The sequence below is a fragment of the Puma concolor genome, chromosome E2 (genome assembly GCF_028749965.1).
Source record: "Puma concolor isolate L17-30 chromosome E2, mPumCon1.1.hap2, whole genome shotgun sequence".
Lineage (NCBI taxonomy): Eukaryota > Metazoa > Chordata > Mammalia > Carnivora > Felidae > Puma > Puma concolor.
In genome coordinates, this window is record NC_141681.1 from 14,365,203 (window position 1) to 14,390,721 (window position 25,519).

At 37.3% G+C, this 25,519-nt stretch overlaps 1 protein-coding gene across 7 annotated transcripts in view; it reads right to left on the reverse strand.

Moving 5' to 3' along the window:
- HYDIN (HYDIN axonemal central pair apparatus protein) overlaps positions 1-25,519 on the reverse strand; it is a 442,685-nt gene that overhangs the window by 265,170 nt on the left and 151,996 nt on the right. For all 7 annotated transcript variants that reach the window (XM_086688949.1, XM_086688948.1, XM_086688951.1 and 4 more), the window contains 2 exons: positions 10,942-11,143; positions 4,629-4,812 (listed from right to left, as the gene is read on the reverse strand). In XM_086688949.1, coding sequence (XP_086545075.1) covers positions 4,629-4,812; positions 10,942-11,143 — 386 coding nt within the window. The remainder of the gene's footprint in view (positions 1-4,628; positions 4,813-10,941; positions 11,144-25,519) is intronic.

Sequence of the window (25,519 nt, forward strand, 5' to 3'; positions counted from 1 at the left end):
ATAAAAAAACTAATTAAAAGGAATCACACCCTAATAAAAAACTAATCACTGATGCATAACTCAACTGTCAGAAATTAAATAGTGGCCATTTGGCATAGCTGGTCTAATACACAAGCAAGATTCAGAAGGGAACTTCAGGAGAAAATAGTGATGAACCCACCAGAAAAGGGGAGAAAGACATGTAAGATATGTTGATGAGCTCTCAGCTAGCTGGTTCTCCTCTTAGCCATCCTTCTCTGTGAATTTACAGCCTCTCCTCTTTTTTTCAGGGTCCCTAAAGGTGAGCATCTGGGGGGCTGTCTTGGGCCCTGTGCAATTTTCCTAGTTTACTCTGTTCTTAGAATTTCCATCTTTTTTACATGCCTTCAGTGAAGGTCTCTATATAATACTCACAAATCTTGCTTCTACTTCCAACTCCTCTCTTACAAATTTAGTACTGCATTTCCAAAATTTCTTGGATATCTACTGTCATCTCAAATTCACCATATTCAGAACCAAACTCATCACCACCCACTGATTTCCATTCCTCCCTCCCTTCTTCCTTCCTTCCTTCCTTCCTTCCTTCCTTCCTTCCTTCCTTCCTTCCTCCCTCCCTCCCTCCCTCCCTCCCTCCCTTCCTTCCTTCCTCCCTCCCTCCCTCCTTTCCTCCCTTCGTCCCTCCCTCCTTCTATTGGTACTGTGGTAGACCTGGGGCACAGATAAGGATAAGGCACTCCTTGACCTTAAGGAGCTCAGAGTTTGTTCCAAATTGGAGAATCAAAACTTGAGTCAAAAAAGATCTAAGTGTCCTACCTCAAAACCCTTATTTTGTGTACAAGGCAACCAAAGCCCAGAGAGATCAAATGGCTTGTTTAAGGTCACAATTGCTATTGGCAAAGCCAGGCATTAAACCCAGCACTCCTGATCTGCTAATTTCCATCAAGGACATCATACTTGTCCCAGCCACTCTACTTAAGATCTGAGGAGACACATGATTCCTCACCATGTCCCAATCTCAACAACCAATCAAAAGCTTTCTTTTGATGTCTTTAATGTCTTTAATTTAATTTAATTTAGACATTAAATAAAGACATTTAATTTCTTTAATGTCTTTCTTTTGAACATCTCTCACACCTGCCATTTCCTTTGCTTTCTTACCATCAGCAGGCCAATCATCTAGGTCAACATGACCTTCACACATCACCCTGAACTTGCCTGCAGAGATGTTCAGTCTCCCTGGTACTTCCTGCACTAGGACATTTCCCCTGCCTGACCTACACCACCCTCCAATTTGAACCATATGTGGCTACCATGATAACATTTCTAAAACACTTGGTACACATCATACTTCTGCTCCAAACCCCACAATGAATCTCAGATATGCTCAGCACGCTGTGTGGGAGAAGAGGTCTGTACTTATGGGAAAATACCACTTGCACTCTACCCCTTGGAGAATTATTTTCTCTTGAACTAGTATCTCTCAAACATATATGACCAAAGAACTTCCTTTTTGCAAGGAACACACATTACCTCCCCTCAAATCCAGTGGTGGCAGAAACACACTGTGGAAAGCAATAGCCTGTAGGCTACAGTTCAACAGGTTGGCCAGGCAGCCCAGACTTCCTTTATTCTCCTTCCCATCCTTCCAATGACTGCCTGGTCTGGCAAAACTGCTCCATTCATCATTATTTAATACTTTATTTTCACAATTTCTCCAACTGGAAATATTCTACTTCTTCCTTTCCACTTACTTAAATCTTATGCTTCTTCCAAAATTCAGTTCAGGTCTCATCTCTTCAATAAATCACTTCCCAACTCTCTCATCCCAAACTCCTGTAGCATGTATTTACTTGTATCAAAAAACCAAAGTCTCAACAGCAGAAAACACGCATAGCTCTCAGATGGGTCAAGAAGCTAATTAAATGGCAAAATTTTCCCTATAAAATACCTTTAAATTAATCTACAAGGTAAGATTATATTACATTTCCAAGAACTGGATTTCTACAAAGCAATCAGGATCTAGAAGGAGGGGGAAAAGGATATTTAACATCAATAACATATTCACTATTACTGACAATGAATTATGCTTTTTTAACCAGAATAACTTTAGGAAGACACTAGGAAAGTCTCATGCCTTCATTTTCATTTTGCAAAAAATTTCAAGAACCAGCTAATTAATGCTATCATGAGAAGAAAAGTGAATAGTGTACAGAAAGAACAAAATCATTACAGATGCCATAAACACCACTAAGTGAATATTATTCTCTTCCCATTTCTAGTAATTTTTTCACATGATATAAACAAAACTAGTCTCATTTATTTAAAAGGTAACATTTCTGCATATCATTATTTAAAAATTTTTTTTCTTAATGGTGAAAAGATGCCTTGTGATAATAATGCCCAATTCAGTTCCTATTTAAAGTTAAAAGCAATCATTAAATGTCATATTTTAACACACATGTATCTCCACAATCTCCCTAAGAAGCTTCAGGTTATAGAAGAGCATGTGAAGAGAAGGAAATCTGAGGTACCCCTACTCTTTCTACTTTCTGAATTGAAAATGTATAAAACTCACCTGTGGACCTCCCACCTCCTCCTGACCACCAATGCTTGCCATCCCAGAGCCATTCATTCCCAAAAAGCTATGACAACAGGAGAGCAGTCATCAGCCTGGATCTCCAGTATAAGCTGGGAAGAATCTTGAACTGTCTGTACTCTGGACCTTACTGGTATGTCTAAGATTACCATGACTGATTGCTCTTCCCTGCCTCTGCTCAGCTCAGCTCAGCCCATGCTTACTTGAACTTATAATGCCTTCCTGATCTCTTTAATATCTTCAGGCTTGACCTATCATCATAGGGACCAGTCCTGTTCTTCTAAGACTTTATGTTCATCTTGTTTTACCCTCTTGCTGGTCTAGCACATCATATCTGAAGATCCCTTTGCTCAGATGAGCCCAGTCTTCTGAGGTGAGAGAAGGTTTAGCCTCAAGCCATATCACCAACCTTATTATCCCACATGAACTCTTCACTTTAAGCAAACTAATCCATTCATGGAGACTTGAATTATCCAAACCATACACATCCCCCATTTTGTTTTTCAAAAGTCCTGTCCTGTAAGACCCCGTTCAAGGCTCTGCTCCCATGAAACCTTCTCTAATTTGGCTTCAACCTCTGAACTAGTGTACTGACTGTCTTCATCAGAGATTCATGCAGCAGGTCCTGCAAAACAACAGTCCCAAAGCATGTCTCCAAGGAGAAGACTCTCTCTTGGAGAGTTACAGTGCAAATTATCATATTAAAGACTTAGAGGAGCGCCTGGGTGGCTCAGTCGGCTAAGCGTCCGACTTCAGTTCAGGTCGATCTCGCGGTCATGAGTTCGAGCCCCGCATCGGGCTCTGGGCTGATGGCTCAGAGCCTGGAGCCTGCCTTCGATTCTGTGTCTCCCTCTCTCTCTGCCCCTCCCCAGTTCATGCTCTATCTCTGTCTCAAAAATAAATAAACGTTAAAAAAAAAAGACTTAGAAATCTTACAGCAAAGAAATCTTCCAAACAATTTTGAATGCCCTGTTACTGAAACTTATTTAGCTGTGGAATCCCTTTTCTATCTTCTATCCTTTAATAATAATTTGGAAGCACAGATATAAGGAAAACAGGTCTCCACAAGTCAGTGGCATTTCCCGTAAGTGATTTTGTATTCTAATGTGTCCATGTGCCCATGTCTTCTTTCCAGTTGGTTGGAGTAGTAATAATCCAGCAGCTCCAATTAGCTTTGGGCTTTCTCAATGTCTATTGCTGTCTTTATCCTCACATCACCCTGCTTGCTAAGTGTAAAGTCATGCACAGTGCCTAGTACATAGTGAATACAGAAGATTTGAGCTACTTTCATTTTGAAGCAGTAGAGAATGTGATTAGGAGTTGGGTCTGTGGAAAATGACTGACCCCATTCTAAGTCTGGCCCAGCCCTCACCAGTGAGATTGAGGACTATGTCTGTTTTGCTCATTCATGCCTTATACACACACAGTGCCTAGGACAGAACATACAGTTAGTTAAGTATTTATCGAGTGAATTAAGGACAAAGCAGTTCTCAACCCAAATGATTTTGCCTACCAGGAAGACATTTGACAATGGCTGGAGACAGTTTGGGCTGTCACAATTAGCATCTGGTGGGTGAATGTCAGGGATGCTATGAAACATCCTACAATGTACAGGACAAAGAACTATCTAGCCCCAAATGTTGAGAAACCCAGAGTTATGCTGATCAGGGATAAATTTCTAAATACAAACACTATTTGGCTTTGAGCAAGCTGTCGAATTTTTCTAAGTCTTAATTTCCTCATCTGTAGAATGCAGAACTGATTATAAGATTGTAATAAGATAATATATATACAAAAGAGATAAACCGAGTAACACATATGAGATGTTTAACACAGTGATTGGTGCATAGAAAGTATGACCTATAAATGTGACCCGTGAGCATTCTTACTGTCAGCCTTTATTCATTGTCTCATAATGACATGAAGCTTTCAACTGAAATCTTCATGGTCTCAGAACTCACTATATCAATTCTAGAGTGAGTACTTTTATCAAAATAAACTCTGTACCCCCATTTATGTCTCCTGTACAGTCAGATTTTATTTATGTGCTCACCAGTGGCTCAATAGTGAAAATGTTACTCAAGAAGAGTGTGCTGTCTTCCTGAACCAGCTTCCTCTGATTCTCAAAGGTGTGGGACAAAATGGAAAGACGTTCTCGGAGTGAAGGATCAATAACGCACTCTTCAAGAAACTCATCAGTCTCATTCTTTTCCTCTTTGCTCAGATCATCACAGACCCTAAAAAAAATAGAGGAAACATGAGATTCATTCTGATACTCCCATGAAGAACATTGTAAAGGCCTCCTCTCCAGTCCGTCCTGTTGGAAATGGTCTTGCCCATCACCCTGAGGTAGTCCCTCCTTGCCCTAAGTCTGTAACATACCAGATGGGTGACTTTGGACTTTAACCTCGTAAGAGCATCAGTTTGCTCATCGGTTAGTCACTTCATTTGACAAGCCCTCCCAGGTTTCCTGTTCCACTCTTGCCCATTTACTTACTCCTGAGCCCTTATGTATATTTAGACAAATATTTTCTTTCAGGTAATTATGTTTCTCAGGCTTCTTTTTTTTTTTTTTTAGTTTATTTATTTATTTTGAGAGAGACAGAGCACAAGAGTGGGAGAGGCAGAGAGAGGGAGAGACAGAATCCCAAGCAGGCCTCGCACCATTAGCACAGAGCCCGATGCAGGGCTTGAACTCACAAACTGTGAGATCATGATCTCAGCCAAGATCAAAAGTCCGACGCTTAACCAACTGCACCACTCATGCACCCCTCCCAGGCTGTTTTTTAAATATTTAACATTTACCCTACCTCTTACACTTGAAAAACAATTTTGTTTCTTTTTAAACTTGCTTAGATTTTTTTTTAAGTTTAGTTATTTATTTTGACAGAGACAGAAACAGCGTGAGTTGGGGGGAAGAAGAGAGAGAATCCCAAGTAGACTCCATGATGCCAGTGCAGAGCCTGACACGGGGCTTGAACTAACAAAACCATGAAGTCATGACCTGAGCCACCCAGGAGCCCCCGCTTAGCTCTGATTCTTTCTCAGCTGTTAGTCCCCTAGAGAAAAGAATCTGGAACCAGCAAGGACCAGTCTTGGTTACTGATTCTACTACCATTTACTAGCTCTATGACTTTGGGGGTTATTGAAGCCTCAGTGCCTTCACCTAAAAAACAGAAATAATAGAAGCTCCTCCATCATAAAGATGTGCTGACGATTCAACATGAATAAGGACCTGGTGCAGTTCCTAGGACACAGCAGGTACTCAATAAATACCAGTTTTCTCCCTGGGTCAACCATAGGCAATTACCAAGCTGTAAAGCTTTTAAAATTCTCAAACCACACCTAAAGTGAGCTCCTCTTTTCTCTCCTTCTAGCTCTTAACATCCATTGTGGTAAGTCAGAAAAGCAGCCTTTCCCAACCCTCTCCTCACTACCCTCACCAGAGCTGTGCTCACAGTACTCCTAGTATCTGTTACTTCACCTGCACTTAGAAGACTGAATTCTATCTCCTCCCAGGATGTATGACTATTTTCCAGAATTTTACTGTATTATCAATGGTGAGAGACAGCTTATTTAGTTAAGTGAGTGCTCAGTAAGAACCCTGAGTCACCAAATCCCTGTCCCAGCCCCAACTATTTTCTAAATGACTTCATGCAAACCGTTATGTTCAGCAATGTCAAATAGCTCTTTTTTATAACTTTAGCATTCAGGGTCCTTTGGTCACAGAACATAAAGAAGTCAAAGAAATGGGTTCAATGTGCTCTGGTCCCGAGGAAGAAAGCATCAGAGGATGCACAGGCTTCCTTTTCATTGCTAGCTTGAAAGCAGCGTCCAATGTAACCAGAGCAGCAGACCTTGTACACTGCTGAGACAAATTAAAGAGATCTCAGTCCACAGAAAGAAGGGAAACCACTTACTCCTGTGAGTGGAATTTTTGATACCTACCTTTAGGATACACCCTGAAGAAACAATCATGGATAAAAACAACGACATAGCCAGAAAGATGTTCATCAAAGTGCTAGCCACACTACCAACAGATGTGGGTAAATTTGATGTGAGAGACTGAAGGACCGGTTAAAAAAATAATGGGAATCATAAACATTACATTTCTTTAGGTTATTGGGTTATTGGGGGTGCAGTGTGGGGATGAAATGTCTTGTATGGATCGAGGATGAAAATTCTGCATGAACTGATGAGAATGATTACCTCAAACCTTACAACAGAAAACAAAACAGAATAAAACAAAAATTCCCAAAAGCTCTTCTCCCACACTGTTGGCATTCGTGAAGCACTAACAACCACATAATGCGAAGGGGGTCATGATATACTGTATGTCTCCCTCTGTGCCCTCTGATTAGAGAACTGGAGCCATGGCTGAGAGTCTAAGAAGGGAACGTGCAACACCTTGAGCTGGGCTGACTCCAACAAGTGATTCTCTATACCTCTCTGGCCATCTTGTCCTGCTGGTATTCATGGTCTCCTACATTCAGAGGGGGTTCTGTTTTACAGTGAGGAAACCTCTTATCAGAGAGCTAGCCACCTTCAGGCATCAAATACAGTCCAGCCTATAGACTATAGTGAATGGGGAAGAATTGTGTCTCAGGTACAGTTGCATTGAACCAGTAATGTTCCCTCATGTTGAGGTGCTACAGACCCTGCTCCTTTGCAGCACCCTCAAACGATAGTAACTGGGTGCTGAGGAGATTAAAAACTAAGAGCCTTGGGCTTCAAGAGAGAAATACTCCCATATCCACACACTTGGCATGGAAAATATGAAGCCATCCATCTTCAAATGTACCGTGTGACCCTGGACACCAGTCAACTCTGTGATGACTATTATAAACTGAAGACTAGAGATCTCCCTTCCTATTTACCAAGTACCATTCAAGTCTTCAGATTCTTGTACAACCCTACAGAAGAGAAGGGCCCCTCAAATACAAGTAAGATTAAATTTATTACTAGCCACAGGGCAGGTTCAAAGTCCAATTAAAACTGATCTATCTAGAGAAACACATCACTTCCTACACCTGAATGGTGTGGAAAAAAATCCATGCTGACAACTTTGTGGGGGTTCCATCGAGGATTCTTGAAGTTCTTGTATAGAACAAATCTAGAATTATAGCCAAATGCTATTAAAACAATGGCCATGACCATCATGGAGAAATGGGGAGCAAAAATCCTCAAAAGCCCATGCCAAGTCTCTGAATAGAATAAACTGTGATTATAATGAGTATAAAAGAATCTTGTAGGATGTTTTATAATCTCTCAGGACAAGGAGGAGGAGGCAAGGAGAGAGGAATGAATCCTCCATTTCTGAAGAGATTAATTTCTCTGCAAGTCCCAGAAAAAACATCAACTAACATGAAGACCCAAAGGAAAACTTTTTAAAGTTCCACATATCTGATTCTGAAGGTTAAAAAAAAAAAAAAGAAAAACAAAACAAATCCCAGAACTTCTTCCTAGGGGGAGTGAAATCTTCATTGTCAGAGTCTAGAGCCTAGGATTAGCCCAAGGTCCTCAAATATGGACACGTGTCACGAGGTTGGTACCAATATGTTTTGGTAGGTAAAGAGGAAGTCATCCTTCTTAGAATGGAAATAATAAACAGCCAAAAAGGAATAGGGTTTCCTACTCCTGATTAAGGCTGAAATTCGAGATCTCCAAGTCTTGACTCAGGCCACATCATTAAGATGCTGGAGGACAGAAACCGCAATGGCTAGAATAGTCTTGAGGGTATCGATTAAAGCAATTAGCATTCTCAACCTAACAGTGAGCCACTTTCAGCCCCTGTAAGATGAATGCCTTAGGACCAGTTTTAAGCCATATTATAACTAGAGAGCAGCAGGCAGATTCTTGAGTCTCACCTAGAAATCTACACTGACGTATTAAATCTTAGGTCCTTGGGGAGCTTCAAAAGGAAACTGTAGTCTCTCAAAGTATATGCATGAGCCCATTTAGAATAGATCCTCTCTGTTCCAAGTTGAGGACCAAACTAATGGTGTTTGCCTTGCTTTTCAAGAGGATGAGCATTCCATGGCTAGTTACGTCCAGGACAAAAATTCATAACTAACAACATGAACTTTGATTTTTAAAAATACATTAAAAAATGAAAGTTGTGGCAGATTTGGGGACATATCAAGGCACAAGACAGGCATAAAATAGAAAAGACACTCTGGTCAAATAAGCAATTGGGCATAAATGGCTTTGTTTCCCCCCTATTTTACCTCTTGCCCTAGCCATCTGGCCCTAGGAGGGGAGGGGGGAGGGAGAAGGTAACGAGCAGCATACTCAATAAACTCTTCACTTAGATCAACCAATCCAGTTTGGAGAAACATGAGTTGGGCTGCCATGATTCCCAAAGTGAAAATGGAAGTATTCTTATTTAGTCATTTGAAACCACTTTTCAAGTTCATTATTTAATGGAGGGGCATAGTCTTAGATGATGAAAGGAGGCTTCCAATCATGGTTATGGAAATGCTATTCCATATTATTCCTTTGTTACAAAAAAAATACTATAGGAAATAATAGACCGAGAGAGATAATAAAAGAAAGACAACACAAGAGAAAAGGAAAAATAAGCCTCAGAATAATATGAAAGAAATAGGGGCATGAGTATCAGGGGAGGTAAAGTAGAGGGGAAAAAAGAAAGAAATGTCCATCCATGTATAGTTGAAATTCTCTATTCCTGGCATCTCTGATAATAACTGGTTTGAATTTTTTTTCTTAAGTTTAACTATTTAAATTAACTTCCTTAAACACTTTTTGGACATTGGCATGGCACCAATCATGTCTTATACATATAGTCAAACACACATAGTTGAAGCTGAAGCTGGCTTTCCTTCTGATAGTGTGTACCCATCCTCCTAAAAAGATTATGCCCACAGGACAAGCAGGATATTGAAACATGGTTTACTGGCATCTCTGTGTTTGTACCTGCTCTCCTATTTTATCTTTAAACATGCTTGGACCATTCTCATTGTTGGTACACTCGTGAACGAAGGAATCAGGACAAATGAAGCAGTGGATGAGCAATTTTCTCTTGCCTTTTGAACTACTGGCATTTCTACGGTATGAGGCAAACTGAAGTTTTTAAGCAGGAAAGCCTTTTCTTTTCTCACTTTTTAAAGATGGCACAGTGGTAATCCAGTGATTAAAGCTCATTGTCTGAATGATAAAGCTTCTGGTCCACTGTGTCCTGCCATTGTCACAGCTCCTTCTGATTCAATTAGGGACAGCACACTGGGGGATTTCTGCCTGGTTTCCATGGACCCAAGACTTTTATTTTTATCACATACTAACTTGGTTTTAAACAAAGCTTTGAAGCTTCCCAGGGCTAATCTTTAATGAAAATGGAGAGGCAAATAAAAAAGGCTGAAATAAATTCCAATGAAAGCAGCAAAAGTGTTAATTCAGGGAGGGTGGAAGGAGATAAAAATGAAATTGGACTTTAAAAGAGGCAAGGACACACCTGGTAAAAAGAAATACTCAAAATTGAACAGTGATGAGATTAGTTAAAAGAGTTTGGTTTTCCATTTCATTAATTTTCTCCACTGCCTGAAGTATCATTTTAAAAAGTAGAAGATTAAAGATACCAACAAGGAATCATTATTAAATTATATGGTTAGCAGGGATTGAGCAATGCTACTAAAACTGAGAATATAAAAGTCATTTTATCCAAGCCTTTCTTTTTCCTAATTCTTTGTTTTCTGGAAATATTTTTTCACCGAAAAAAAATTCCACATTGATCCCAATCCAAAAGAGGTTATTTTTAGAAACTATGAAATCTGACCAATCTGATTAGGGTTATGAGACAAAATACAGACCTGTAGGTTAGTTTTGAAAGAACAGTGAAAAAATGAAATATTCGGTCTTCATTTTTCTTTTAAAGTTTATTTATTTTGAGAGAGACAGAGAGAGGGAGAAAGAATTCCAAGAAGGCTCCATGCTGTGAGCACAGAGCCCAACTGTCTGGGATCAAATCCACATAACTGTGAGATCCTGACCTGAGCCATAGCCAAGAGCTGGATGCTTAACCTACTGAGATACCCAGGTGCCCCTGATATATTTGGTCTTTAAAATCCAGGAGTTTAGCTACTAATAAATTAAAGCCAGGTTAAGATGAACTGAGGATGGGCAATACTGTGTTCCACATAGCTCTTTAAATGAAATTCTTTAAGTGAAATTCAAGTTTTTAAATTCTTTTCTTTAAATGAAAAAAGGAGCATCATACACTGGAACCAAGCTATAAAAAGCTGACCTTGTTTGAGGTGGTTAAAAACTTACCACAAAAGTCACTGATTTTTCATAATAACTGAACTTTGAGGTCCCCCAAATTATAGCATATAGGTGTTTTTCTTACAAACCTATACTTTTCTCTGTCTTCCTCTTCCTGGGTAGCAAATATCTTCCACTGGAAATGGGCAATGATGTTACTGCGGTTGTGAATAGTTACAGTTCGCTGACTGGCCAGAGATATGTAGGTTTTCTCAATGATCAAGGAATTCCTGTCCAGCCTTATATTCATGTCTATGGCAGCTCCATAAAGAGATAGAAATATTTTTTCACCTAGAAATTAACAAAGTATAAACACACTTTGAGATTTATTCTAGAATGATGCTACTGGGCAATTTTTTCCCCAAGATGAAGTGATAGCACAAGCACTAGACATTTTATTCTTTTTTCTCCCCCATCAATCCAGAAATCAGACATGATCAGAAAACTTAAATATTATGTATGGTGTAGTTATAGAGAATCAGACTATCTTATTTGGTCACTGTAAAAACCACATAAAATATGAATTTCTATGGTGGGTATGACAAGACCTTTTCTTCTTTGTAACATTTCTAAATCCTACAGCCTGACCACGAGGGTACTTGAGTTCTAGAATTATAACCACATGCCTCATTTTTATTCAAAACATGAATTGGAAATCCGATTCCTTTTTTAAATAAGAAATTGCTTTTTTTTAAGTTTATTTATTTATTTCAAGAGAGGGAAAGAGATTGGGAGGGGCAGAGAGAGAGGGAAGGAGAGAGAGAATGCCAAGCCGGCTCCAAACTGTCAGCACAGAGTCTGATGTAGGGCTTGAACTCATGAACGATGAGATTATGACCTAAGCTGAAAACAAGAGTCCAGTGCTTAACTGAATCAGCTACCTAGGGCCACCTGGCCACCCAGCACCCTTCTTTTTTTTTTTTTTTTTTTTTTGATGTTTATTTATTTTTGAGAGAGAGGGAAAGCACAAGTTGGAGAGTGGCAGAGACGGACACAGAGGATCCAAAGCAGGCTCTGTACTGAGAACACAGGGCCCAAAGGAGGGCTCGAAATCTTAACCATGAGATCATGGCCTGAGCTGAAGTCAGAGGCTCAACTGACTGAGCCACCCAGGCTCCCCGGAATTCTGATTCTTTTTTTTTTTTTTTTAATGTTTATGGCTGAGAGAAAGAGAGAGAACGAGTACGAGCAGGGAAGGGGCAGAGACAGAGGGAGACACAGAATGTGAAGCCGACACCAGGCTTCAAGCTATCAGCACAGAGCCCAATGTGGGGCTCAAACTCATGAGCCACAAGATCATGACCTGAGCCAAAGTCAGATGTTTAACCAACTGAGCCACCCAGGTGCCCATGGTTCTTAAAGTAACTATACCAAGTATATCTGGGAAGAGCTGAACATCATGCAAGGATCTAAGTCCAATCAAAGGAGATCAGAAAGAAAGAATAACTAACTTCATTAGTAAAAAGCTGACTACTTGAAAGGAACCACTTCTTTAAACAGCAGCAATGAAAAGAAAACAAAAATGAAACACACACACACACACACACACACACACACATACATACACACACATTCTATCTGGATTACATAGTTACATAGTAGTTACATAGAAAGAAAACAAAATAGGGACACAAAGGGGATCAGTTGGTTAAACATCTGACTTCAGCTCAGGTCATGATCTCACAGTTTCTGAGTTCAAGACCCACATCAGGGTCACTTTTGTCAGCACAGAGCTGCTTCAGATCCCCTGTCCCCCTCTCTCTCTGCCCCTTCCCTCATGCACTCTCTCTCTCTCTGAAAAATGAATGAAAGAAAGAAAGAATTCTTGTCAACTTTTAAACTTTCTGATTAGCTAAATTTAACAATCTGGTAGGTGGAAAAACTCATTTTAATTTGCATAGTCTTAATTATGGGTGATGTTGAACATCTTTTCATCTATTAATTCGATGTGTGTGAGTGTGTGTGTGTGTGTGTGTGTGTGTGTGTGTGTGTGTGTAGTTTTTTTCTGTGAGAAGCCTATTTTAGCCTTGGTGGTTTTCCTTTTGAGAAGTTTACCTTTTGGTTACCAATTTGTGAGATCTTTTTGATATTAAGAAAATAGTTTTTGGGACGCCTCCGTGGCTCCGTTGGTTAAGCGTCCAACTTTGGCTCATGTCATGATCTCACAGTTCGTGGGTTTGAGCCCTGTGTTGGGCTCTGTGCTGACAGCTCAGAGCCTAGAGCTTCCTTTGGATTCTGTGTCTCCCTCTCTCTCTCTGCTCCTCCCCTGCTCACGCTCTGTCTCTCTCTCAAAAACAAACATTAAAAAAATTTAGCTTTTTGTCATACCTGTTGCACTTTTTTCCTCTTTTAGATATTTGTATTTCTTTATGACTCTTTCCTAAGTCTTTTTTTCTGAGTCTTTATGTAGTCTAATTTAATTCTTTTCTTTGTGGCTTTTCCGACCTGGGCCAGTTCACCCATCCTTAGGCAACCTGCTGGTCCCCCGCTCCCAGGAAGTCACCATATTGATGCCGAACTTAGTGCGGACACCCGCTGGGCATAGCGCGCTACAGCCCAGAACTTCTGTGCTCAAGCGATCCTCCTGCCTCAGCCTCCCGAGTAGCTGGGACTACAGGCCCGCGCCACTGCGCCCTCTTTTCCTTATGACTTTTAAAAATAAGTTTATTTATTTTGCAATTACATTCTTATTTCAACTTCCACCTTCCCTTTAAAAAAATTTTTTTTAACATTTATTTATTTTTGAGACAGAGAGAGACAGAGCATGAACGGGGGAGGGTCAGAGAGAGAGGGAGACACAGAATGTGAAGCAGGCTCCAGGCTCTGAGCTGTCAGCACAAAGCTCAACGAGGGGCTTGAACTCACAGACCATGAGATCTGACCTGAGCCAAAGTTGGAAGCTTAACTGACTGAGCCACCCAGGCGCCCCATCCACCGTCCCTTTAAAAGTAGCTCCTTTGAGGAGGGCACCTTTTGGGATGAGCACGGGGTGTCGTATGGAAACCAATTTGACAATAAATTTGATATAAAAAAAAAAAGTAGCTCCTTTCTTAAACAAAGGAGACCATAAACAGGTCTGGCTCATTGTACTATTTAAAATGAGACATATGTGATTTTTTTTTTCCCCCAGCAATGATACTAAACTACCAGGCCAAAATTTTAGGAAAAATAGGACCAAAAAGATCAATGAGCATGCATGGAAGAACATATATGAACACATATAGAGAAAGTTAACAGAGTTAAATATTACACTGGAATTGTCTGTATCTTGCAGGGAACTTCAGTCCTTGGATGTGGCAATCATGGACTGGTTTCACCCTCAGAAGCCTAGCATAAGCAACTCATTTCTCTTTAGAGGAAAGTACCTGTATATCCAAAAGGTACAGAGATTTCAAAATTTTCAACATTTTTTAGGTACACAGCCCAATATAACCAGGACAAAACTCCATTTATTTGAATGAGCAGATATAAGAAAAACAGAAACAGATTAACAAAGAATTATATACTAGAATCATCACATAGACTGAAAACCAACTACACTTAAAGAAACAAAAGATACTGAGAACAAACTGAGGGTTGATGGGGGGTGGGAGGGAGGGGAGGGTAGGTGATGGGCATTGAAGAGGGCATCTTTTGGGATGAGCACTGGGTGTTGTATGGGAACTAATTTGACAATAAATTTCATATAATTAAATAAATAAATAAATAAATAAATAAATAAATAATAAATAAACAAAAGATGAACTTGAAGCTATACAAAAGGAGTGGGAAATCAAACAAAGATCTAGAAAATGTGAAAAAGATCTTATGTGGATCCTGAGAAACTTAACAGAAACCCATGGGAGAGGGGAAGGAAAAAAAAAAAGAGGTTAGAGTGGGAGAGAGCCAAAGCATAAGAGACTCTTAAAAACAGAACAAACTGAGGGTTGATGGGGGGTGGGAGGGAGAGGAGGGTGGGTGATGGGTATTAAGGAGGGCACCTTTTGGGATGAGCACTGGGTGTTGTATAGAAACCAATTTGACAATAAATTTCATATATTGAAAAAAAATCCAAAAAAAAAAGAAGGTACAGAAAGAAAAAAGAAAATGTGAAAAAGAGTCATAGTCTAGGCTCTTATAGAAATAAAATAAAATAAAATCACCTAAAATTTTAAATCTCTAAAAAAAAGATTAGTAAGATAATTTTAATAATTTTATCAAAAATTAGTTAAATGGAATGTGGTTCCGAAAATACAAAAGGCAATGAAGAAGTAAAAATATATGAAAAATGAACAATGAATGAGTAAAAGACTAGGTAGATGGAGTGAAAATGTATAAAAGTGTTTAATTGGAAACTTGGAGAAGAAATATATGATAAAGCAAAGACAGTATTTCAAGAGATGATGGTTATGAGTTTTCTAGGATTGATTAAATGTATCAATTTACAATTCAAAAAGCCCAACAAATGTCAGGTGGAATAACTTAAGAGAAATTAATACATGAAAATATTGTAGTAAAAGAAAACTAAAGAAAACCAAAGACAAAGAGAAAATCCTAAAAACAGCCAGAGGAAAAGATAGATATATCTTCAAAACAGACAGATTATCTTCAAAAGGATGCATGGTTAGAAATACAGCTACCTTTTCAGCTGAAACAATGGAAACTAAAAAACAAACAAACAAACAAAAATGGAATGGCTTATTCAATGTGATGAAGTAAAAAACAATGCCAACCAAAAAGTTATAGTTTTTCATTCTTTTTTTTGTCTATAAATATCTTTGTTTTCTCTTTATTTTTAAGGATTTTGTCAAAAAGTAAAGGATTATAAATTAGCATTATTTTTCTTTCAGCACTTGAATAATACCATGTTACTATCTTCTGGCTTCATAATTTCAGCTGAAAAGTTTCTCATCAGTATTATTAGTATGCCCTTTAAGGTAATGTGTCTTTTTTTCTTCTGACTCCTTTTAACACATCCTCTTTGCTTTAGTTTTCAGTAGTGTTTGTACTAACAAGTGGTTGCTAAGCTTTGTGAACCATGAATTAATGTCATTCAACATTTTGGGAAAATTCTCAGCCATTATCTCTTAAAATATTTTCTTACCCCACTCTCTCCTCTATTTATATAACTCCAATTATATGCATGTTGACCTTTTGACTGTGTCCTGCATGGCTTTTGCTTTCTGCTCTATTTTTTTTCCCATTCTTTTTTGTTTCTCTCTGTGCTTCAGTTTAGATATTTTCAGGTTTACTAGCCCTGTCTTCTGCTATGTACATTCTACTATTAAGCTAATACAATTAGTTTTTCATTTCCAACATTGTATTTTCAGTATAACATTGGTATTAAAATAGGCCAATACATAAACTGATTACACTTCTGAATATCAATGTAAAGTCCTAAAGAAAAGATACTTCACAACCAAGTGGAGTTTATTTCAGGAATGAAAAGATGGCTCACTATTAGAAAATCTATTAATACAGTATAGATCTAAGGAGAAAAATTATATAATGTTCTCCATTGATGCTGAAAAAGAATTTGACAAAATTCAAACCATATTTTTTATTTTAAAAATTCAATAATACAGGAACTGAGAGAATTAAAACATAGTATAAAGTCTAATTAAAATGGCATTAAGAAACAGATCAATGGAATAGAATTAAAAGTTAAAATAGGCCCAAATACATGTTGGAGTGTATTATATTACAGAGTCAATTTTGTAATTGACCAAATTATTGGTGTAACAATAAACTTTTTGTAAAAAAAAAAAAAAAAAAGTGCTTTTGGGACAACTTGGTAACCATAGGAAGAAACATATCCTACATCTAACAACAGAATAGATGTCAAATGAATAAAATATTTAAGTGTTCAACATGAAACCATAAAAGTAGAACAATACACAGTATTTGTAACTTTACAGGGGAAAGTTTTCTAACCATGTCTCAAACTCCAGATTCCTCTAAAACATATTAAGAAATTTTATTACCTAAAAATGAAAAAAGAAATTTTTCATGGTGCAAAAAATTTAAGTAAAAACAAAAAAAAAGTGGTTAAAATATTTGTACCACTGGGAATGCAAGCTGGTGCAGCCACTCTGGAAAGCAATATGGAGGTTCCTCAAAAAAGTAAAAATAGAACTATCCTACGACCCAGTAATTGCACTACTAGGCATTTATCCGCAGGATACAGGTGTCCTGTTTCGAAGGGACACATGCACCCCCATGTTTATAGCAGCACTATCAACAACAGCCAAAGTATGCAAAGAGCCCAAATGTACATCGATGGATGAATGGATAAAGATGTGGTGTATATATGGTGTATATATATATATATACACCATATATATATATATATATATATATATATATATATATATATATATACCGGAGTGTTACTCAGCAATCAAAAAGAATGAAATCTTGCCATTTGCAACTACGTGGATGGAACTGGAGGGTATTATGCTAAGTGAAATTAGTCAGAGAAAGACAGATATCATATGACTTCACTCATATGAGGACTTTAAGAGACAAAACAGATGAACATAAGGGAAGGGAAACAAAATTAATATAAAAACAGGGAGGGGGACAAAACAGAAGAGACTCATAAATGTAGAGAAAAACAGAGGGTTACTGGAGGGGGTGTGTAAGGGGGGATGGGCTAAATGGGTAAGGGGCACTAAGGAATCTACTCCTGAAATCATTGTTGCGCTATATGCTAACTAATTTGGAAGTAAATTTTAAAAAATAAAAAATAAGATTAAAAAAGGTGATACGGAAAGATCTCCAGGGTATATGATTAAGTGAAAAAAAGTAAGGTTTAGAACAATTCATAGTGTGCTGTTTTTATGTAAGGAGGGAAATTAAGAATATGGCATCTATTTGCATAAAAACACTGGAATAAAATTAGAGCTGTGTGGGGTGAATGAGGTAAAGTAGAAATGACACCTTTCAATATAAACTTTTGATTTTTGAACACATGAATACATTACTCATCCAAAACTTTAATGTAAGGAAGCATTATAGGGCCTTCAGGAAACATGTAAAGCTGTCAGATAGCAATAGTAATGAGAGAAATATACACTAAAATACTATTTTGTAACAATTAGATTAACAAAATTCAAACAGTTTGAAATGCTGCTTGGTACTCTATTGGCAAGATGTGGAAAAAACAAGAATTTCCATATAATGCTGATGAAAATACAAATTGGTACAACCACCTGACTAACCAACTTAGTTTCCAATAAAGCTCAAGACATACTTGCTATATAACTCTGCAATTGCACTTCCTAAAGACAATCTTATCCAGCTGCACAAGACATACACAGAGATACTCACTGTGGCACTGTTTGTAATAGCAAAAAACTGGGAAGAACATACTAATATTCAGTAGGAGAATAGGTAGATTATAGCATGTTCATGGTGTTAAAATGAATCACAGCTATTTGTGTCTATGTGTCTAGATATTTAAAACATAAGGTTGAATGAAAAAGTCAAGTCGGGAAATGGTATATACAGTATGATATCACTTATGTGAAGTTTAAAACTACTCAAGACAATAGATACATTGTTTATGGATAAATATGTAAAAATAGCATTAAAATGTACCCAAAACAGTTCCTCTGAGGACCAAGCCATGGGAATTAGATCAGGAAAGAATAATGAGAGAACTTCAAATCTATTATCAGTTTAGTTTTCCATAAAACATCTGAAAGAAATGTGTATAGCAAAATGTTGAGATGTGTTAAATATAATGGCTGTTGGTTATATTATTTCTGTGCTTCTGTAGTTATTTGAAGTTATTTCATTGCTTAAAATCTAATCAAGGGAAAAGATCCAAGGGCTTACTTATTTCACACAAATCTAGGGTCAGAGGGACTAATGTCATCAATTTGAGTTGCTCACTGCAAAACTGTTTTCCAGAAATATAGCAAGAGCCATTATACTCTTTTTGAAAACCATCTAATATTGATTTTTTTTCAATCTATCTTCCCCAAATCATCAGATCCACAAAGTAAAGGAAGCAGTAACTCCTGTCTTATTTCTACAACCTTAGAAAGTGTTCCCAATCCCAAGCTACTGAGAAAACAGATAGGATGAAAGGAATATTATGCCTGTGAGAATGGATAAGGTTGCTGTTGCCAGCATTGGAATTTTTGTGTCTCCTTGGAAGGCCTGTCCCCACTTTGCTTCCTTTTTAGTTTCTGGGGTTGAACGTTGTAATCATTGTAGATGAGGTTAACCACGGTCATTTATTATGTCCTAGTAAAAATATGTTTTGTGGAAGTCTCATTACATCTTGCCATTACATTTTGCTACTATCAAACAAACAAACAAACAAAAAAGAACAAAAAAAAGAACAAAATTAATTTTACAAAAAAAATATGAAGCCAACTATGTACACAATACACTTCCTACTGTGGTTTCAGTACTTTCAGACAACAGAGGGTAATAAATAAAATGTATGAGTGGAGCCATAAATTCTCTAGCAACTAGCAGGTTGATGGAAAGGGTGTTTCTCATCTCTTCATCACAGCAGGGTCAAATTCACCATGCAAGTGAATTGCTGAATCAAACTTCATCAGAAGTGCTCATTCTCTGAAGGGCTCAGGAAACAACTTACTGGACTTGACTGAGCTTACCCAGCACATCACGGCAATGCAAAGTCAGTATTCCCCATCTATATGGAAGGTAGTGTACGACTGAGAAAGTATGCTGGCCTCAGAGGGTGCCAAAGACCTGGGTTCAAGTTCCAGCTTTACTTAGGTATACGGTCATTTAATGTCTCTGGGCCTTAGTTTACTTGTCATTAAAATAAAGGGAGTTAAATAAACACAAAGAACAATATGGTGGCTGCCAGAGGGGAGGGAAGTGGGGGGGCAAGATGAAGTAAATGAAGGGTATCAAGAGGTACAAATTTTCAGTTATAAAATTATCACAGGGATGAAAAGTAGAGAATAGGGAATACAGTCAGTAATACGGCAGTAATTTTGTATGGTGACAGATGGCAACTATACTTACCAAGGCAAACAATTTGTAATGTATATAAATGTCCAGTCACCATGTTGTACACCCGAAACTACTATGTTGTATGTCAACTATACATCAATTAAAAGTTTTTTTAATAAAATAAATGGAGTTAAGAAAAGTCCTCTAATGTCCCTTTATTTTTTTTTTTATTTTTTATTTTTTAACGTTTTTTATTTATTTTTGAGACAGAGAGACAGAGCATGAACGGGGGAGGGGCAGAGAGAGAGGGAGACACAGAATCGGAAACAGGCTCCAGGCTCTGAGCAATCAGCCCAGAACCCGATGCGGGGCTCGAACTCACGGACCGCGAGATCGTGACCTGGCTGAAGTCGGACGCTTAACCGACTGCGCCACCCAGGCGCCCCTCTAATGTCCCTTTAAATACAAACACCTAATGACTTGAGTCTCTACTTGCTATGTAATTTACAGAAACCTCATTCCACCTTCCTAACAATCTCTAACCATCAGTGTGTCCAAACTTCTGCTATTCCCTATCCTCAGCTATGGAATAAGAAATGAAGAAAAGAAAACTAGGTCAAGGAATGTTTCCATTGCTTCTGAAACCACGTTACAACATTTACTCTTTTGTAATAACTATGTTCTGCTAGGTTTTCTAATTATAACAGCACACACTTACAATTAACTATAATAACCACACAATTGAAACAAAGCTTATGCAGCCAAGCCTGCATAGGTATGCTCAGATACATATTACTTAGTAGTTTCAACTGTAAGATAACATATTGCACTCAATTACTTACTATGTTGTATTTTGGTATTCCTTTATTGACCTTTAGGAGAAAAAAAAAGAACTTCTTTGTGGTTTATTAGAGTAAAATATAAAATGACTGTAAAGCTGTCCTGTGAAGTACTAATATTATGATTACTTGTATCTTTAATAATAATACATTATCATGCCTTTGGGGAAAGGAGCCTTTTTGCCAACTTCTGACATCTGAATTGAAATAGCTCCTCTTCAGTAAGAGACATAATACTTTTAAAATGCTGAGTAAGTGCATCAGCTCTATTTCCTGATTATGCCAGTGGTTAATGTCACCTTTAAGGTGACAGCAACCTCACCAGGGATTGAATAAAAAAGAGTGCTATGGTCCTACTTCTGGGGTTCATTCAAGTAACCAAAGGTTTAATAAGAATGTCTTGTTTCTTAAAGCCTGTCTGAATACTAATATCTCCATGAACCCTTAGATTATATAAAGTTTCTCAACATCCAGTTCAAAGTGCAAAATTTAAGCAATTACCATTTGCTTGTCTTTTATTAATCAAATAATATTTTCACTTCTCAGTTTTATTGAAATGTTAAAACTAGTTTACTCAACTGTTCTGTTTTTTGTTTCTGTTTCTGTTTTATTTTGTTAAGAATGTAGTCTCGAGTAGTTGTTGTTTTATTTTTTTTGAAGATTTTATTTTTAAGTAATCTCTACACCCAACATGGGGCTTGAACTCACAATCTTGAGATCAAGAGTCGCACACTCCACTAACTGGGCCAACCAGGCACCCCTTGAGTAACTGTGTTCTTAATCTCTTCAGGAGGAATTAGTTTATAAAAGGTATGAAGTTACTTCAGCTCTTCTGTTTTAGACCATAATAAAAAGGTAACTAAATCATTTCTGGGCTAAAATCAATTCCCTAAACAACTTGGTTTTACCACAGAAGAGCATATGCATAAGAAAGGAGGGAAGAGTTCTGGGTCAGGTATACACTGATAAGTAAAATATTAGATTGTGGTGAAATTTACACTCAACCTTGTTAATGGCTAGAGCACTGGTTCAAACTCTGATTGCCAAAAAAGCAAAATCTCCTAGCTGTTTAATCAAGAATGGAGGGCAAGCAACTGAAGGGCATAAACACATCTGTGAGAAATGTGATTGAGTACTTCCCACTGAGGATTATCAATGCTCCTCCTTCTGGAATATTGTTTGGGGAAGTGTGAAAAAAATCCATGCTAAATGTCTCTCCTCAAATCAATTCATACTTAAACAGCTGCAGAAAGTTCAATCAGATGCTTATTTAGTGAAAAGAGAAGGCAATGATCATAGCTGCTTGGAAAAGCTCCATGATTAATTAATAGTGTTTAGACAGTCATTACTGTTTTTCACTAATGAAAGGTTATAGGTTCTGGTCATTGATAACCCACAATAAAGATGAAAGCATATTCTTATTAGCTGTTCATTTCATGTAAAGAAAAATGCTACAAGATAGTTTACCTACTTCTATCCGCAATCTTTAGAAAATGACTTCATTTGTGAACCAAAGTCGACAACAAACCTCACAGTGTGGAAATAAACTTTGCCACAGTGATTAAATTTTAGTACACAGATATTCATTTCCTTTAGCACAGGGCTACAAATGTAAGTATGGGTGCCAATCCAAATACTTACCTAAAAGTAAAATCCAGATTGAGGGCCATTGAGAGAAAGCAGCTGCATTTCAAAGTCAACGGATTAAGGGAGTAAAAATGCACAGGGAGTGATACAACAGATTAGAGAGATGACCCACTCTGGTGGAGAAATCACCACACAGGAGGTTAGAGTTTGAGCCTGGGTTCTAATAGTGCTTCTGGGTCCATATGCAATGTTGGGCAAGCCACTTAATTTCTTAAAGCTTCAGTTTTTCATTTGTAAAATCTAAGAACTGGATTTGATTATTAGTTAGATCTTCTCTCAAGCTTTGATTCTATTGATCTATGAGCACTCTAAGCTGTTAGCCTCAAAACCCAACCAAATAAAATTTTTTGACATTATACTCCTACCATGCATACTTATTTGTTTATAAATTATATATATACTATACATAATATACTAGAGTACGCATATGTGAAATGTATTAAAAATATGACTCAGGGGCAGTTGGGTGGCTGAGTCAGTTTAGTGTCCGACTTCGGCTCAGGTCATGATCTCACAGTTCATGAGTTCAAGCCCCACGTTGGGCTTTGTGCTGACAGCTCAGAGCCTGGAGCCTGCTTCGGATTCTGTGTCTCCCTCTTTCTCTGCCCCTCCCCTGCTTGCACTCTCTCTCTCAAAAATAAATACACATTTAAAAAAATATGACCCAAAATATTTAAAAAGATGAGTTAAACATGAATAATATCTTAAAGATAACTTATTTGATGTGTTTACCAACAAAAGATTGACTACACTTCATTCTTGTGATATAGTATCAAAACATGATTCTAAGGTCACATTTTTTCCAATACTTAATTTTAGGGTTTGACGTTAACAAAAATGATACTCACAAAGATACAGAGATCCAGATGGAAGAAATGTATCAGTGACTGAATTTATTAACACTCATACTTTTCACTTTCATCCAGTATCAACACTAATAACACAAAGGCTTTTGTTGAAAGTCATGAAAGAAGAAAGAAAGAAAGAAAGAAAGAAAGAAAGAAAGAAAGAAAGAAAGAAAGGGGAGAAAAGGCAGAAATTACCAATACCGGTAATGAAAGAGGAGATATCACTATAGATCCTACAGACATTACAAAGTTTGGGGTTATTATGATAAACTTTATGTATGCCAACAAATTAAAATTTTTAGATTAAATGCAAAGATTCCTTGAAAAAGTTTACCAAAAATTATACAAGAAAAAAAAAAGAAACATCTGAGTAGATCTAAGTGTACTAAATAAGTTGAATAACTGAATAACTTACAACTTTCATACAAAAAAAGTCTCCAGGCCCAGATAGCTTGAAAAATGAATTTTTCAATCACTTAAAGAAAAAAATAACATGAATATTAGAAATGACAACAAAACCCTTCCAGAGAATAAAAAAAGTAGAATAATTCCCTACTTGTTTTATGAGACCAATTTGTTTTTTCAGATTAAAGACAAAGCCATTACATGAAAAGGTGAAATCATATATGATCATCTCAAAAAATACGGAAGTAATGGATGAAAGTCAATACCTGTTCAAAATTAAAGGTCTTAGAAACCTAGAGATAGAAAGGAATTTTCTTAATGTGATAAAGTGCCCACCAAAAGCATCATACTAAATGATGAAACACTGAGTATTTCCCCTCTGAGACTGAGAGCAAGAGAAGGATGTTTGCCATCATCATTACCATTGAACGCTGTGCTAAAGGCCTAGCTCTGCAAGAAAGAATAAGAAATAAAAGGCTTAAGGATTGAAAAAGAATAAAATTATCATTATTTGCAGATGACCTGATTGTATATATACAAAATCTAAAATCATCTACAGATAAACTGAGTCAGGAAGTTAATTTATCAGGGTGAGAAGATATAAAAGACCGATATACAAAAGTCAACTCCTTTTTTGATATACCCTCCAAAATTAAGAAAATAAAATTAGAAGAAAAATACCATACTATCTATAAGAGGAAAAAATGATAAAGTGTACTTCATAAAAATTAAATTCTTTTGCTAATGAAAAAACACCATTAAGAAAATTAGAAAAATAATCTACTGTGAGGAGATATTCACAATAATTATTTCTGAAAGACTTATATTGAGAATATATTTTTAAAAACTACAAGTCAAAACCAAAAGGACAAACAACCCCATAAAGAATAGGCAAAAAAATCTGAATACACACGAGAACAGAAGACATAAAAAGGTCCAAAGCACATGAAAAGGCACTCGACATTATTAGTCATATACAGAAATGCCAATTAAAAATGAAATACATAGGCTTTTGCTGACATTTGGCTGGTGATAACTTCATACCCAGTAGGATGACTAAAAATAAAAGACTGACAATGACGAAGAGTTGATGAGAATGTGGAGTAACTGGAGCCCTCATCCACTGCCAGTGTTGGGGGGGCGGGTTGCGGTATGGAAAATGCCACTTTAGGAAACTGCTTGGAAGTTTCGCAGAAAGTTAAGCAGTTAAGCATATACCTACTCTAGGACCCAGCAGCTCCACTCCTAAACATTGACCTGAGCAGAGTAAAAACATATGCACACATACAACTCGTACAAGAATTGTTATTAAAGCTTTGTTCATAATCGCCCCAAACTTCAAACGGTCTAAAGTTACACTAACAGGAAAATGAATGAACTGTGTATAACTGTACAGTGGAATGCTTCTCAGGAGCAAATAGGGAATTTCTGATACACGCAACAACATGCATAAATGTCAAAGACATTATGTTGAGTGAAAGAAACCAGACACAAAAGAGGATGTGTTATGTGAGCACATTTATTTGAAGTCCAAGAACAAGCAATACTAATATGGAGTGACAGGACCCCAAATGTCTAGGATGGGGATGGAGAGACTGATTGGAGAGGGCATGAGGGACTCTCGGAAGCTGTGGATATTCTCTGTCTCACAGGGAGTGGTGGTTACACAGATATTTACAATGTGAAAAAACTCATCAAACTGTACAGTGAACATCTGTGCATCTTATTGTGCCTAAATTATACCTCAATAAAAATGTAATTAAAAAATCACTTACACAAACATACAAAATATTGAATGTATAGGAATAAATCTAACCACAGTGTTTGAGACTTCTACCCAGAAAACTGCTGAGAGAAACTAGAGAAAACGTAAATACATGAAGGGATAAACCATGTTTATAATATGATATATGGAGAGGATTACAGAATAGTAGGAAATAAATAATGCTGAACGATGTGAAAAAAGACATAAATTAGAGTCAATTTTACCAGCAAATTAAACTGAG